Source organism: Cydia splendana, chromosome 9 (genome assembly GCF_910591565.1).
Source record: "Cydia splendana chromosome 9, ilCydSple1.2, whole genome shotgun sequence".
Taxonomy (NCBI): domain Eukaryota; kingdom Metazoa; phylum Arthropoda; class Insecta; order Lepidoptera; family Tortricidae; genus Cydia; species Cydia splendana.
Genome location: NC_085968.1, coordinates 13,455,458 through 13,471,708, shown reverse-complemented (window position 1 = coordinate 13,471,708; position 16,251 = coordinate 13,455,458). Strand labels below are relative to the sequence as shown.

The 16,251-nt window shown below is 35.8% G+C and overlaps 2 protein-coding genes across 2 annotated transcripts; one reads left to right on the top strand and one right to left on the bottom strand.

The window, feature by feature from the left end:
- The first annotated feature begins 651 nt into the window (after nt 1–651).
- LOC134793705 (histidine-rich glycoprotein-like) lies at nt 652–5,681 on the top strand. Its single transcript, XM_063765355.1, has 7 exons — nt 652–720; nt 810–962; nt 1,039–1,205; nt 1,306–1,342; nt 5,100–5,252; nt 5,329–5,495; nt 5,596–5,681. The coding sequence occupies exons 1-7, from the start codon at nt 709–711 to the stop codon at nt 5,654–5,656; spliced, it is 750 nt and encodes a 249-aa protein (XP_063621425.1). The 5' UTR covers nt 652–708; the 3' UTR covers nt 5,657–5,681.
- Nucleotides 5,682–8,923: 3,242 nt separating this feature from the next.
- On the bottom strand, nt 8,924–14,933 carry LOC134793887 (histidine-rich glycoprotein-like). Its single transcript, XM_063765600.1, has 7 exons — nt 14,857–14,933; nt 14,322–14,576; nt 13,086–13,249; nt 12,281–12,315; nt 10,019–10,098; nt 9,433–9,938; nt 8,924–9,045 (listed from the first exon to the last, which is right to left on the bottom strand). Exons 1-7 carry the CDS (start codon nt 14,866–14,868, stop codon nt 8,982–8,984), a joined length of 1,116 nt encoding a protein of 371 aa, XP_063621670.1. The 5' UTR covers nt 14,869–14,933; the 3' UTR covers nt 8,924–8,981.
- Nucleotides 14,934–16,251: the final 1,318 nt, after the last annotated feature.

Below are 16,251 nucleotides of genomic sequence, written 5' to 3'. Positions count from 1 at the left end.
CATGCGGCAGACATGCCCAGCCAAGTCCCTCACTTAACTCACTCAGTTAAAGGCCATGATTGAACGCCATCGTTCAGGATAGGCAGAATACACTTAAGAGTGGGAAACTTAGTTATCGACATTGCTTTGATTGCCCAAAAGATTTTTTTGGCGCCATTTCGGGGTTGGCTTTGTAGTTCAAAACTATTCAGGTCATAGGTACCTATGACCTAAATTTTCACCCCTGAGAATGTGCATATATGTACATATAAAAATCACGCTGTATAGCAATAGCGAATTGCAGGGCTATGAATATGTACCTAGGTTTGACACAGTTATTGGTACCTAAACTTGTAAACATCATCGAATCATCATATCAATGCGATATATTCATTAAAAAGTATTGTAGAATGTACCTAAATAAAAGCTAAGTATTTCTTTAAAAAATGTAAAAGACATTATTATGTTAATAAATAATGGCCAATTAAAACAAGACTGTTCCATTAAAATTAAATTCAAGACGGTCGATCACTTAACGAAAATTAAATATGAAACACTGTGTTTGGCCAGTGTCTTAATTATTATATGGCAGTAAATTACCTCTTTACATTTACGATATCAATCGATTTGTAATTCACGTGTTATAAAAGAAGTTGTTGGTTTTGGAAATGTATCAGTTGACAACTGTTCTTTAATCTGAGAACAACATAAAAACATACCATTGTAAAAATGTATCCCAAGGTAAATTTGAAATTTCAGTTTTTAAAGTATGCAAATTAAAAGATTGGGATGGGTTTTAGGCATATGACTAATCAAATACTTATACACAGATTTTGTGTCTCGCTGCTCTGGTGGGGTTGGTGATCGCGCAACACGGGCATGAGCACGCGCACTCCTCGCAGCACATCTCCAAGCACGACGGACACGCGGAGGAAGTCATCATCAAGGACCACCACGGACACGAGAAGCACGTCGACTACTACGTAAGCCCCAAACAACATTAATCTGTTCTAGTGCCTTCTGCTCTTTGACGCACGTTGACAGTTAAATGTGTTACAGACGCATCCCAAGTACGAGTTCAAGTACGTGGTGGAGGACAAGCACACGGGCGACCACAAGACGCAGCACGAGCACCGCGACGGCGACGTCGTCAAGGGCTTCTACAGCCTGCACGAGCCCGACGGCTCCGTCAGGGACGTGCACTACCACAGTGACAAAAAGACTGGGTGAGGGTTCTTATCGCTTAGTGTAGATTTGCACGCAAACAATGTACCTAAAACTATCATGAAAACATTACAATATCTATAAATATTACTTCTTTTTCAGATTTCACGCTGAGGTGAAACACAGCACCCACCACATTGTTCCCAAACATCATCATGATTAAGACTGGTTTATCTAATATTATACACGCACCTAGATATATTTTGTTGGCAATGTTGTTTGTTTATGAAAAATATAATTATCTAAATACAACTTCTGTCTATCATTTTACTTTGTTTAATGTTATACGTGCCGCCGTAAGGATTAAGTTGTAGGTTTTTGTTGAGAAGATCTTGTGTTGGGCAAGTTCGTCTACAAGCTATAAATCTCGTGTTTGTATTAGTATACCGCTTACAATACAAAGCAGCTTTAGAACACAAATAACGAAAAACCGGCCAAGTGCGAGTCGGACTCGCGTTTCTAGGGTTCAAAATAAAAAAATCAAAATATACTTTATTCATGTAGGCCTAGCAACAAGCTCTTATGAATCCGAAGTTCCGTACATAAGTCCGACTCACGCTTGACTGCACATTTGTAATAGGTTTTCCTATCATCTATAGGTAAAGAACTATTTTGTGTATTTTAAATGTGTGTTGTGTGTCTTAAATAACTTCGAACCTATGTATTTTAAAATTATAAAAAATGCATGTCCATCTCTGGGTCACTAATTTACATATGTGTACCAAATTTCAACTTAAAATTGGTCCAGTAGTTTCCGAGAAAATAGCCTGTGACAGACGGACAGACAGACAGACGTACGAGTGATCCTATAAGGGTTCCGTTTTTTCCTTTTGAGGTACGGAGCCCTAAAAAATAAGAAAAATTTGATATGGTTGTATTATTTGTGTGTGAAGTGAATAACTTTGTAACATAACAACCGTTTTTCCTGTCTAACTCTTTTATAATCCATAATTACTAAAATAGATGGTTCACATTCGTTTAAAAACATTTTGATATGTCGGGTACATTTCCCATTCCCAAATCAACAATAGTCGCCATCAGTACTGAGGATTTAAACTTTGCTAGTGGCGATGGCGACTCCCTTCGACACCAGGTAGGTAGGCAAATAATTAAATGCCAAGATTCATGTTCAGACATAGAAGTTAATGTGGCAAAATAAAGTGATTGACAAAATGAAACGACATGTCTGTTATCGCTGTTACCTAACTTTATCATCGATATTTATAACACTATAATAACATAGCTACCGCGAAGTACTCGTTCTCGTAAGAAAGTAAGAACTCGTTCGATATCTTCTTTGATATTTTGTTAGTTTTCTATTCTTTTGGCACTGTATACTACATTTTACGTTTTTATTTTTAAGTACACTAAATATAGCAATAAAGAAATTATGTACCAGTTTCTAATTGAGTAGCTGCTTTCTTAAAATTTGTCGGTAATTTACAGCAACTAGAAGTTACATCTTTTAATTATTAATCTGTTACAAACTTATCGATAACAGATTTATCGATGTTTCATTTTCTCAAACACTCGTTTTTGCCACAAAACCTTCTACGTCTGTCTATGTTTTTTCAGCATGCTGTTTTAAAATTAAAGCGTTAATTCTATTAACAGGCCAATTCGAAGGTGCACCTGAGGCATCTGATATTTGAATGATGTGCTGCGAGGAGTGCGCGTGCTCATGCCCGTGCTGGGCCACCACTGCGCCGATGAAAACAGCTAGACACGTTACCTGCTGTGTGGAATTTTCGCTTATTTACTCTCGTAGGAACAGATTTTATAACAGATATTTAAGGCATGTAATTTATTTTATTTATCGTATGGCATATGTACATGTCACTGGATTACAATGTCAAAGTTAAGTTTGTAAGAAAATCTTAGTTAGTATAATGTAATATAAGTATTATAAAACACAGGGTTTGGGCACATACAGGGTGGAACATTTCTAGAGACTAAGCTAAAAGGATAGTGTTATCTAAGTGATCTACAATCGAGTTATTATAATCGTAAAGCTGGATTAAAAAGTTAAACAAAATCAATAAAATGAAATATTGTTATATCAGTGACAACCCTACAAAGTTATTTACATTTTAAATTGACACATGTCATGTCATTCAATAGGATCTACTTGCTAGGGTTGAAACATACAGATTTTTGCACTAATGTTTAACAAACTGTACTTATCTCGTGATTAATAAGTGAAAAATAAAGTACGCAGCCTAAACAATACCCCGTTTGCGTAAAAGTCCTTCGTTCTGTTCCACCCGATATATTCTCTGTACCAGGTGGGTATGAGATTGTTTTTTCCCTAGTTAAAATTATATGAAATATAAGAATCGTTCATATTTTAATGATATTAAAAATCAAAGTAATTTAAAAATACTAACAATTGAGCCCGCGTTTATACTTAGGTTAAAAACCAAAACACCGAAAGGCTGGCTCTAATTAATGCTTTATAAATTGAAAAAAAGTTTTAGAGATGTGAATTTTATGCCAATTGTTAAGCATTTTATGACAGTTGAATAGTTTTGTTATTCGAAAATTATACATTGATATAAATATAATGTTTTACCTTTAAGTACATCTTTAAATTGGTATTTGGCTCAAATGTGTTTGTTGGTGTGAAGACAAGAGTGAACTGATACATTTATAAAACAGACTACTTTCTTTTATAATCCAATAATAATGCAACCAAAACTGATACCTAATAAGTCCATTTGTTAAAATTCAGGACTTTGTATTAAGTAAACGCTGTGGGTTAAGCTAATATTTCGTAAACATAAGAGGTCTTTCACTAATATCATTTTTATTTAAATTGCTTTATTTCTTTTATGCTAATTGCCTGTACTCAATACTTTTACGTCCTTGACAAATCAGCAACTTGTAAAATAATTTAAGAAGCTTAAAGATTAAAAATTAATCGACTTTTTAACTATCTTAATAAAACATAACTTTGGGGTCCTAAAGAAATATTAATTCAATTCGTCCCGCCATCTCCTTTTCGGTCGGTGTTTACAACGTTGGACATCTGTGCTGCCCTGTATCTCCCACTCGGTAGCTAACTATTTTGACCCACCTTCCCGGATGCATGCGGCAGACATGCCCAGCCAAGTCCCTCACTTAACTCACTCAGTTAAAGGCCATGATTGAACGCCATCGTTCAGGATAGGCAGAATACACTTAAGAGTGGGAAACTTAGTTATCGACATTGCTTTGATTGCCCAAAAGATTTTTTTGGCGCCATTTCGGGGTTGGCTTTGTAGTTCAAAACTATTCAGGTCATAGGTACCTATGACCTAAATTTTCACCCCTGAGAATGTGCATATATGTACATATAAAAATCACGCTGTATAGCAATAGCGAATTGCAGGGCTATGAATATGTACCTAGGTTTGACACAGTTATTGGTACCTAAACTTGTAAACATCATCGAATCATCATATCAATGCGATATATTCATTAAAAAGTATTGTAGAATGTACCTAAATAAAAGCTAAGTATTTCTTTAAAAAATGTAAAAGACATTATTATGTTAATAAATAATGGCCAATTAAAACAAGACTGTTCCATTAAAATTAAATTCAAGACGGTCGATCACTTAACGAAAATTAAATATGAAACACTGTGTTTGGCCAGTGTCTTAATTATTATATGGCAGTAAATTACCTCTTTACATTTACGATATCAATCGATTTGTAATTCACGTGTTATAAAAGAAGTTGTTGGTTTTGGAAATGTATCAGTTGACAACTGTTCTTTAATCTGAGAACAACATAAAAACATACCATTGTAAAAATGTATCCCAAGGTAAATTTGAAATTTCAGTTTTTAAAGTATGCAAATTAAAAGATTGGGATGGGTTTTAGGCATATGACTAATCAAATACTTATACACAGATTTTGTGTCTCGCTGCTCTGGTGGGGTTGGTGATCGCGCAACACGGGCATGAGCACGCGCACTCCTCGCAGCACATCTCCAAGCACGACGGACACGCGGAGGAAGTCATCATCAAGGACCACCACGGACACGAGAAGCACGTCGACTACTACGTAAGCCCCAAACAACATTAATCTGTTCTAGTGCCTTCTGCTCTTTGACGCACGTTGACAGTTAAATGTGTTACAGACGCATCCCAAGTACGAGTTCAAGTACGTGGTGGAGGACAAGCACACGGGCGACCACAAGACGCAGCACGAGCACCGCGACGGCGACGTCGTCAAGGGCTTCTACAGCCTGCACGAGCCCGACGGCTCCGTCAGGGACGTGCACTACCACAGTGACAAAAAGACTGGGTGAGGGTTCTTATCGCTTAGTGTAGATTTGCACGCAAACAATGTACCTAAAACTATCATGAAAACATTACAATATCTATAAATATTACTTCTTTTTCAGATTTCACGCTGAGGTGAAACACAGCACCCACCACATTGTTCCCAAACATCATCATGATTAAGACTGGTTTATCTAATATTATACACGCACCTAGATATATTTTGTTGGCAATGTTGTTTGTTTATGAAAAATATAATTATCTAAATACAACTTCTGTCTATCATTTTACTTTGTTTAATGTTATACGTGCCGCCGTAAGGATTAAGTTGTAGGTTTTTGTTGAGAAGATCTTGTGTTGGGCAAGTTCGTCTACAAGCTATAAATCTCGTGTTTGTATTAGTATACCGCTTACAATACAAAGCAGCTTTAGAACACAAATAACGAAAAACCGGCCAAGTGCGAGTCGGACTCGCGTTTCTAGGGTTCAAAATAAAAAAATCAAAATATACTTTATTCATGTAGGCCTAGCAACAAGCTCTTATGAATCCGAAGTTCCGTACATAAGTCCGACTCACGCTTGACTGCACATTTGTAATAGGTTTTCCTATCATCTATAGGTAAAGAACTATTTTGTGTATTTTAAATGTGTGTTGTGTGTCTTAAATAACTTCGAACCTATGTATTTTAAAATTATAAAAAATGCATGTCCATCTCTGGGTCACTAATTTACATATGTGTACCAAATTTCAACTTAAAATTGGTCCAGTAGTTTCCGAGAAAATAGCCTGTGACAGACGGACAGACAGACAGACGTACGAGTGATCCTATAAGGGTTCCGTTTTTTCCTTTTGAGGTACGGAGCCCTAAAAAATAAGAAAAATTTGATATGGTTGTATTATTTGTGTGTGAAGTGAATAACTTTGTAACATAACAACCGTTTTTCCTGTCTAACTCTTTTATAATCCATAATTACTAAAATAGATGGTTCACATTCGTTTAAAAACATTTTGATATGTCGGGTACATTTCCCATTCCCAAATCAACAATAGTCGCCATCAGTACTGAGGATTTAAACTTTGCTAGTGGCGATGGCGACTCCCTTCGACACCAGGTAGGTAGGCAAATAATTAAATGCCAAGATTCATGTTCAGACATAGAAGTTAATGTGGCAAAATAAAGTGATTGACAAAATGAAACGACATGTCTGTTATCGCTGTTACCTAACTTTATCATCGATATTTATAACACTATAATAACATAGCTACCGCGAAGTACTCGTTCTCGTAAGAAAGTAAGAACTCGTTCGATATCTTCTTTGATATTTTGTTAGTTTTCTATTCTTTTGGCACTGTATACTACATTTTACGTTTTTATTTTTAAGTACACTAAATATAGCAATAAAGAAATTATGTACCAGTTTCTAATTGAGTAGCTGCTTTCTTAAAATTTGTCGGTAATTTACAGCAACTAGAAGTTACATCTTTTAATTATTAATCTGTTACAAACTTATCGATAACAGATTTATCGATGTTTCATTTTCTCAAACACTCGTTTTTGCCACAAAACCTTCTACGTCTGTCTATGTTTTTTCAGCATGCTGTTTTAAAATTAAAGCGTTAATTCTATTAACAGGCCAATTCGAAGGTGCACCTGAGGCATCTGATATTTGAATGATGTTGGAATAATATTAGTTAGCTGTCATTCGCGCGGGCGTCTCGCAAGCCAATTCGAAGGTACACCGATAAAAGAATAATAAATAACTAATGGGTTTACCTTTATTTTGCCGTCAATTTTTCTACAGATTTTCGTTTCACAGAAAAAATTTCAAGTAATTTCAAATCGCAAAATAATCTTTACATAGAATATTTACCTACTTCAAATAATTTTAGTTCGGATTAGTTATGTTTCACCAAAAATTTAAAACATTAGTTTTGTTTCAAGAACAATTTGTTCATGTAATTTCATTTCACAGAATCATCGATCTGTAGAAAAGTCACTTCTTAAAAAAACGGTTCACCAAAATTTAATATACAGAATAGTGATTTAGTCGAATTTTATTTATTTACTCGTTAATTTAACGCGATCTGCTTCTCTGGAAGGAATTTGTTTTTAGGGGTTGCCGTTCTAACCTAACGCACTTTTCTGGCATCAGTTCGTTTTCTTGGGGGTCGCAGTTCTAACCTAACCTAACCTAACCTAACCCACTTTTCTGGCATCAGTTCGTTTTCTTGGGGGTCGCAGTTCTAACCTAACCTAACCCACTTTTCTGGCAACATTTCGTTTTCTTAGGGGTCGCAGTTCTAACCTAACCTAGCCCACTTTTCTGGCAACAGTTCGTTTTCTTGGGGGTCGCAGTTCTAACCTAACCTAACCCACTTTTCTGGCAACCGTTCGTTTTCTTGGGGGTCGCATTTCTAACCTAACCTAACCCACTTTTCCAGCAAGGGTTCGTTTTCTTAGAAGTTGCAGCTCTAAAGTAACCTAAACTGCTTTTTTAGCAATTTCAATGAATGTTACGAGTATGTGAAAGGTAATTTTGTAAAAGAATAATTGTTAAAATTAACATCCTGTGAACTGTAGTGTCGCACAAATAATATTCTACAGTCAGTCTTTTATTTTATTTAAAAATCTTTGAATAAATATTCTGAATTTTAACCTAGTTACAAAATATGTTTCTTTGAAATGAATAATCGAAGAAACAGAATTAAATGTAACAAAAATGTGCGATTTGATTATTCTATGAATAATTTTCTGTATAACAAAATTCTGCAAAAAATTTGGCGATAAAATAAGGGTACACCATAACTAATGTCATTCATTTTCGTGCATTTCACTCTTTCTTGTCCGTACCTGCATGTATTGGCGCTGGTGAGACGCACCGTAACTAAATAACATGATTCAAATATTATTCTGATTTCAGTGTATGTTCGAATTGGCCTGTACCTCGCACTAAATACTCGTACTTGTACGGAGATGTCTTAGGAAAAAGAACGCGCGAATGACAGCTAACTGATATAGTTCCAATAAGATTCTAATATTGGTTTGATGTCAGATGCATGATCGAATTATCCTGTTCTTGTAGGTGACTTTTTGGTGTAGGGTACTTGTGACTAAAGCCTACCGAAAAGAATAAAGTAAGTACCTACTCTTTTAATTTTACTCCATACGTCCATACTCTTATCCCTTTACTCATAAAACTTTACAGGCCTCAATTAGTTAATTTATGATTTATCCCATTGTTACAAATGTACCCATACCTAAGCCCAAATGAGAGCGCCATTAGTATCAGTTAATTTAGTGCAACATATTTGATATACCTTTAGGTATTCAAGAGTTGGTTTAAAATTCTTTTATTGTAATAAAGGTAATAAAACAACGAAATCGAAGCAACAGCTTTATTTACATGTTGTAAAACTAATATAACACATATTACATAATAACTATAATCAGGTATCACAAGCATAAACACAAATCAAAAATATGTAGTTTAGAAACCACAACGTAAATTAATGATGATGAGCCGGTACTACATGCTTGGCGTGACCTTCACGCTGGACCTGGGCATTGAATCTGGGAAGAAAAAGGATATGTTATTAGAAACAATATTTCTTATACTTCAGGACCTAAGTATTATAATTATCGTGAAGTGGTCATCGGTAAAGCCGAGCCCATTAAACGTGAGATTTCTGGACCAGAAATATCACCGTTGACAGCTGACAGATCAAATCCATAACAGTTTCAGAATAAGACATCAAAATGAGTATCGGGTTCCAGGTCTTGAATCTGGTGTAAAATTGAACACTACTTAATTAACTAAATATTAATAATTTTTGGGGGCATATTTTGTGATAACGTTTTATTCACTAAAGTAAAAGTAGGTGAACACTGGAAAATTAGAGTAGAGACATCGGTAAAAATAAGATTGAAATTATTTTAGAATATAACAATCTCTCTTACCCAGTCTTGTGGTCTGCAGTGTAATGCACGATCCTGACAGTGCCGTCGGCCTCGTGCAGGCTGTAGTAGCCCTTCACGACGTCGCCGTCGCGGGACTCGTGCTGGGACTTGCGGTCACCGGTGTGCGGGTCCTCCACCTTGTACTCGAACTCGTATTTAGGGTGCGCGTAGTAGTCGTGGTGGCCTTCGGGCGCCTTGCCGGGCACGTCGTGGCGCTGGATGTTTTGTGAAGAGACGGCGTGGTGGTGAGTGTGATGTGACTCAGTGTGAATGGGCTCGTGGTATGACACTAGATGCACGGGCTCGTGCTGGACATGGCCAAGTTGCACATGGCCAAGCTGAACATGACCAAGCTGCTGATGCCCATGCCCATGTCCATGCTCCTGACCGTGGCTCTGGTGTAAAACGATGCTTTGAGACGAGTACGCGTGTCCATGTTCATTGTGCCCGTGCCCTTCTTGTGGTCGAGCAAGAGCTACAGCCAGGGTAGCGGCAACCATGAATATCTACAAATGGATAAGATTGATAGTTTTTTTTAAATGAAATATTCGTATTATCTTGAATATTATGAAATAATTATGCTTACCTTAGAATACATTTTAAAAATAAAATTAAGGATGTTGAACGTTCGAATATGAATTGGTAATTGATGTATGAGATCTAGTACTTGCGGCTTTTATATATTTCATTTAAGAGCAATCATAAGAACCAGTTTCTTCAAAATGCTTCAAGTGCAGTATTACGAGGTCGTTTGCCCTTTGGGTAATATATTATCCACGTCCTTACACCACATTTACCATTTGCAACTCTTTTAAAGTACGTACATTGTAAATATATCTCAAAATATATAGCATGAAAATAAGATCTTACGATTTTCTACAGTGACTCGGTGGATGGTTTGTGGTTTTTTTTTAATTATTTTGTATTTAAAGCAATAATGAAAATCCGTAATTAATTGTGCGGGTCAGGGTAATTTTTTTTGAGAACTAAAGGCTTGTAAATTAATAGAAAAATTGCAACATATCATAAAATTGAATAAAAATTAAAAAAAATGCTGCAATTGCTGAAAAGAGCACATTTCTGATTCAAAAAATAAGCAATAAAAAACACAAGATAGATTGACACCTTCGAGCAACACCGGCTTCCGACACATCGGAAGGGAGGGGCCCAAGCGATATCTCACCGTACAAATCTTTCTGCCATTTTTCGCGGGGGGAAAGGTGCACACAGTCGCACTTCTCACACACTTACATACAAAATCCAATCTGTAATAACGACACAAATACATAGAAAATGACACACGTCAAAGACAAATCTTGCAAACCTCGATCTCTTTTTGTGTACGGACGAGTGACAAGTGTCACAACACGCACACTAACACATTTTCGTTGAAGTATGTTATTGTATTCTGAGAGATGAGAAGTCGGATTTGTCGCTCGACCGATCCGCAATTTGTACTGAGCGAGCAAAATCGATAAATCCAACAATTACATGAGACTAAAATATAATAATTGTGTTTGAATGTAATTAAACGTATGATATGTAAAAAAAAATATTACATGTGAAATGTAACACTTTCTTTTTGTAAATTTGATGTCCCCGACTTCTTTTTATAACAAAAAACCGAGCAAACTGGCATTTTTGTGCAGCAGTGTTCACGCGCGCGTCTGGACTCGGTCTAGTGAAAAATCCAAGTGCAACTAGTTTTATTACCCGCGCTAGATTAGATTGACGCGCTAATCTTGTACCTCGGCAGAGGGGAAATAGTGCGAATGCCGCCTCCCTTCCGTGTTGCTCGAAGATTGACACCAATAACAAAACCAATATCGGGCCTATTCAGTACCTGGGTCAAACAGATCACTGTGTTATGTATTTCCTGTAGACATACACAAGAGTTAAGGGCTATAAAGGTTAATTTTCTTATTTAACCCTTATCCACGTGAAAAGATCCTCCTTTTATTTAAAGAACTATGATAAAATCATTACTTACATGCCCACAAGCTGTTAACTATTGCCCACAGGAGAGAAAACTAGGGTGTTATCGCGAACAGTACATTTTTCTCTCCTGTGGGCAATAGTTAACAGCTTGTGGGCATGTAAGCAATGATTTTATCATGGTTCTCTAAATAAAAGGAGGACCTTTTCACTTGGATAAGGGTTAAATAAGAAAATTAACCTTTATAGCCCTTAACTCTTGTGTATGTCTACAGGAAAGACATAACACAGTGATCTGTTTGACCCACCTATCTGAAATATTATTTCAAAGCTTCGAAACGGAAAAATACTTCGCGCAACTTATTAAAGCCCCTGCCAAAAAATCTCGGCAATTTCTTTCTCTTCTGTGTCTTATGTTTACATAGTATCTACATAATTATTATGACGTGACGAGAAACATTGTAAAGAAGCCCGCTTTTCCCAACAGAATTTAACAATACCTGGTAAACTAGAGTAAGGTAGCGGATACTATGTTGTATTGGGATTTGGGCTGCAATGACTTTCGGCGCGATTCGGGAAATGAATTAGAGATTCACTAGATATGAAATAGTAAAGATATGTGACGTTCCACGGCAAAAGGTACATAATTCATTATGACGTGACGAGAAACATAAAACATTATAAAGAAGCCCGCTTTTTCCAACAGAATTTAACAATCCCTGGTAAACTAGGTATATAGCAGATACTATGTTATATTGGGATATCTAATTTCAATAATTTGAAATAATGACCAATTATGAAACACAATTTTATTATTCAAAGAAACTTTAGACAACAGTAAAGAAAAATCGTATTAAGATCGGGTTAAATCGAAGGTGAGATCAGCATTAATGGTGACCATGATGATGATGACCATGATGTTGGCTGTATTTAACGTCTGCGTGGAATCTGTAACAAATATTTTAATTAATTAGTAAGTTTATTTATTATAATAAATATAATAATACATAAAAAAACTGGAGATGACAATATTAAATAAGAATAATAATAAAGTGACAGCAGATTGAACACATATTTTTGATTCAGAGGATATATAATATATTTATGTAAAATATAAATATTTAGATTTACATATGTTACCATAAACACTCGTTTTTAGTGAAAACGCGTTTTCTCTAGTTAAAACTAGGTAGTGTTCCGTATCGCCTCTGTAAAAAGTTAAAAACGCGTTTTACTAGTTAAAATTAGTTTTCCGTATCGCCTAGTGTAAGGTTTCGGTGAAAATTAGTTTTGACTAGACTGGAGTAATATAAAAAAAAATATTATTAAACGTAAAATCGGTTATCTCGCTTCGCGCGCTGTTTGGTCGCTATTTAGTCGCCTTATTCATACAATAGTCGTACTATTCGGATTCAAACTACACCAGCATTACTGCTAAAGTAATGCGCCGCAACATTGTTGGAAGTGTGTTTGATTAAATGGAAGTAATATGTGGAACGGCAATCGTCCTGTTGTCGCTTCTATATTTAAATGGTGTTCACATATAGGACGATACGATCACTGTCTTTACTATATAGTGGAGACGCGGCCTAAGATCCTAAGGCCGATTATAATGTAAATTCATATAGATTAGCGTAAGAATAATTTATACTGTAATTTATCATTATAAAATAAATAAACTAAACTAAACTAAACTAAGGGTTAATATTTTGACTCACCCGTGCTTGTCAGCGTGGTATTCCACATGTCTGACGTGGCCGTCGGGCTGGTGCAGGCTGTAGCGGCCCTTCACGACGTCGCCGTCGCGATGCTCCTGCTGCATCTTCTTGTCGTGAGTGTGCGGATCTTCCACATGGTACTCGAATTCGTACTTGGGATGAGTCTGTTAAGTAGGATTGAGAACAGAAAAATTCCATTCAATATGAAAACTACAAAAAGCTAGTTATTAATTCTAGAGTAGCTATTTTTATATTAGGCTAGTTTTCCGATAGCTAATTAATCCTCAATATATTATAGGTAGGTTCATAATACAAACATTATGTACCAGGTCCGCAGCAAACCTACCTAATTTTTTACCACGGCTCATGGGACCCAGGGGTCCGCTTGACAACTAATTCCAAGAATTGGCGTAGGCACTAGCACCAATATGTATTTCTATGTGTTTAATAAATGTCTAATATTGGTGCGGTCACTGTAACAGGTAATTAGTTAACTAATCATTATTACCTAACAATTTATGACTGTTGTGTTCTATGGAACAGTAGACAGGATCGTACCAAATAAATTCACTTGATTTTGTAATACAATTTCAATACTTTTTTGTGAGTTTTATGTTTTTAGGGTTCCGTACCTCAAAAGGCAAAAACGGAACCCTTATAGGATCACTCGTGCGTCTGTCTGTTTGTCCGTCTGTCACAGGCTATTTTCTCGGAAACTACTGGACCAATTAAGTTGAAATTTGGTACACATATGCAAATTAGTGACCCAAAGATGGACATGTTTTTTTTATAATTTTTAAATACATAGATTCGAAGTTATTTAAGAAAATAGCCATAAAATGACCATTCCCCCCTTTATCTCCGAAACTACTGGGTCTAAAATTATGAAAAAAAATACACAAAATACCTTTACCTGTAGGTGACAGGAAAACATATTAGAAATGTGCAGTGAAGCGTGAGTCGGACTTATGTACGGAACCCTAGAAACGCGAGTCCGACTCGCACTTGGCCGGTTTTTTATTTTTGGTTGCGAGACTTGCATTTTTTTACATGTAATGCTTATGATGGAATTAATTAATTATTGCACTTTTATATAAATTGTATAATATAATTAAATCGTTCTTTTAAGGACTATATAATTGCGAGAAATAACAGACCTTTTTTATTAAATTTATATTTATAATAGGAGTGAATTCCTGCAACGTTTACACCTTCATTTATCCACAAAAAACTTACATGGTGTTCGGGTTCATGGTGTTCATGCCCGCTATCATGACGCGAGATTTGTACATGCGAGCGGGCATGTCCATGGTGCTCATGGCCATGATGGCCATGCTCCGTATGGCCATGCGACTCCACCCAATGGTGCGGGCCATGTCCATGATGCACCGTCTTGATGTGTACTTCCGACCGAGCCACACCGTGGCCGTGGTGTCCATGCTCTGCTTCTTGGGCCACCACCACAGCTACGAGAACCGCGAAGCACAAGACCTAATAAGAAGCACAAGAATAGATGTCGATGCATTTGTACACTTTGAACCAAAATGAGAACAATTGAAACGTTTAACACTAGACTTACGGCCCGATTCGAACTTTAAGATACGTCAAATATTACGACTAGATACGATATGGATTAAATATATAATCAATTGACAACTGACATATCGAATCAATATCGTACCTAGTCGTAATATTTGACGTATCTTAAAGTTCTAATCGGGCCGTTATTATTTTCATACATCTTTCGTTTCTTTTTGTGGTTAGGTTTTACCTTAGAAAACATTTTGGATTATCTTTGTTGAATCCTATCCAAAACAAAATCACGATGAATACTGAAGATTATTTGCAGAAATTCTTCTTTTATGAACAGATAATCAAGGTAATATTGATTTCTCTGTAAATAAGGCTGAAAAAATTAAAACAATTTTCCAATTATTTCGGATATTGTATGCGAATAATTATGTAGGTAATAAAACTCTGCCTACGGGCGCTATTTTTAGATTAAGTCTAATTTAGTTTTAAATTTATTTATTTTTCTTTTGTTTGTTAATTATTGATATCCTATCCATGCCAAATTAAAGTTATTTTAACTAATGAACACTGAGCGGACTGACAGGCGGACAGACCAACGAATATGGCGAAATCATAAGGGTTTCTACTCGTAGTTGACTACGGAACCCTTAAAAGTGAGCAGTTATATTTTTTTATACTTTCAGGTGCCTAAAACATAACTTCCTTCCGATTTCTCGGTTTCCGATAGTATAACCCCTACATAAAAATAAAGCTATTTTTAAACCTATAAATCATATTATAAAACAGGCTATCAATTCACCTCGCGTGTTATAAAAGTATCAATTATAAAGCTATCAATCCCTACTATATAATATTACATAAATACAAAAGTAACTTTGCCTGCCTTTTCACGTTTAAACCGCTGAACCGATTTAGATGAAATTTGGAACGGAGATGCAACATGGCAACAATTTAGTATGGAAATTTTAAAAAATCCATTTTATTTTTAGATTTTTCGTACATAATACATACGTACTAACGTGATATGAATATTCTGGTACAAAATATATAAATAATTAAATAGGTAATTGAAATTATGAATATATATAAATAAACATTATAATAGCTAACCGTTTATTTACCTAAAAGGAAGTATACGATTAGCTATTTTATTAAGTAATTAAGGTCACTGTGGGCAAGTCCGTCAACACGTTATAACTTTTGAATTTGAAGGCGTATGCGACTTTGGAGTCCAGTCGATTAACCCGTTTTTCGCGCTAGTTCCGTCACTGTAAAACAGATGGCGCTGTGACAACCAACTTCAGAGCAATCCGCCTCAACAAGTCATTTCGTGTTTTGAACTCGAAGTCATAGTGCGACAGCCGTTCGAAAAAAAATAGTTAAAAATAGTTTCTGAAAAGTTTGTGCATCAGAAAGTAACTACGTAGGTAGCATAAGAACCAGTTGTCTTTATTCTATTTTTAAAATATCAGAAATTAGCTTAGTTTTGTAATTATACGTTCCACAATTTATCATATTAAAATTTGACTAAGTTGGAAAGTCCGTCTATTATGTTCAAGGCAAGTCCGTCATATCACTTTCGTTAAATCAGATATTACCAACTGTTTTTGCGACTTTAATATTATAACGATTT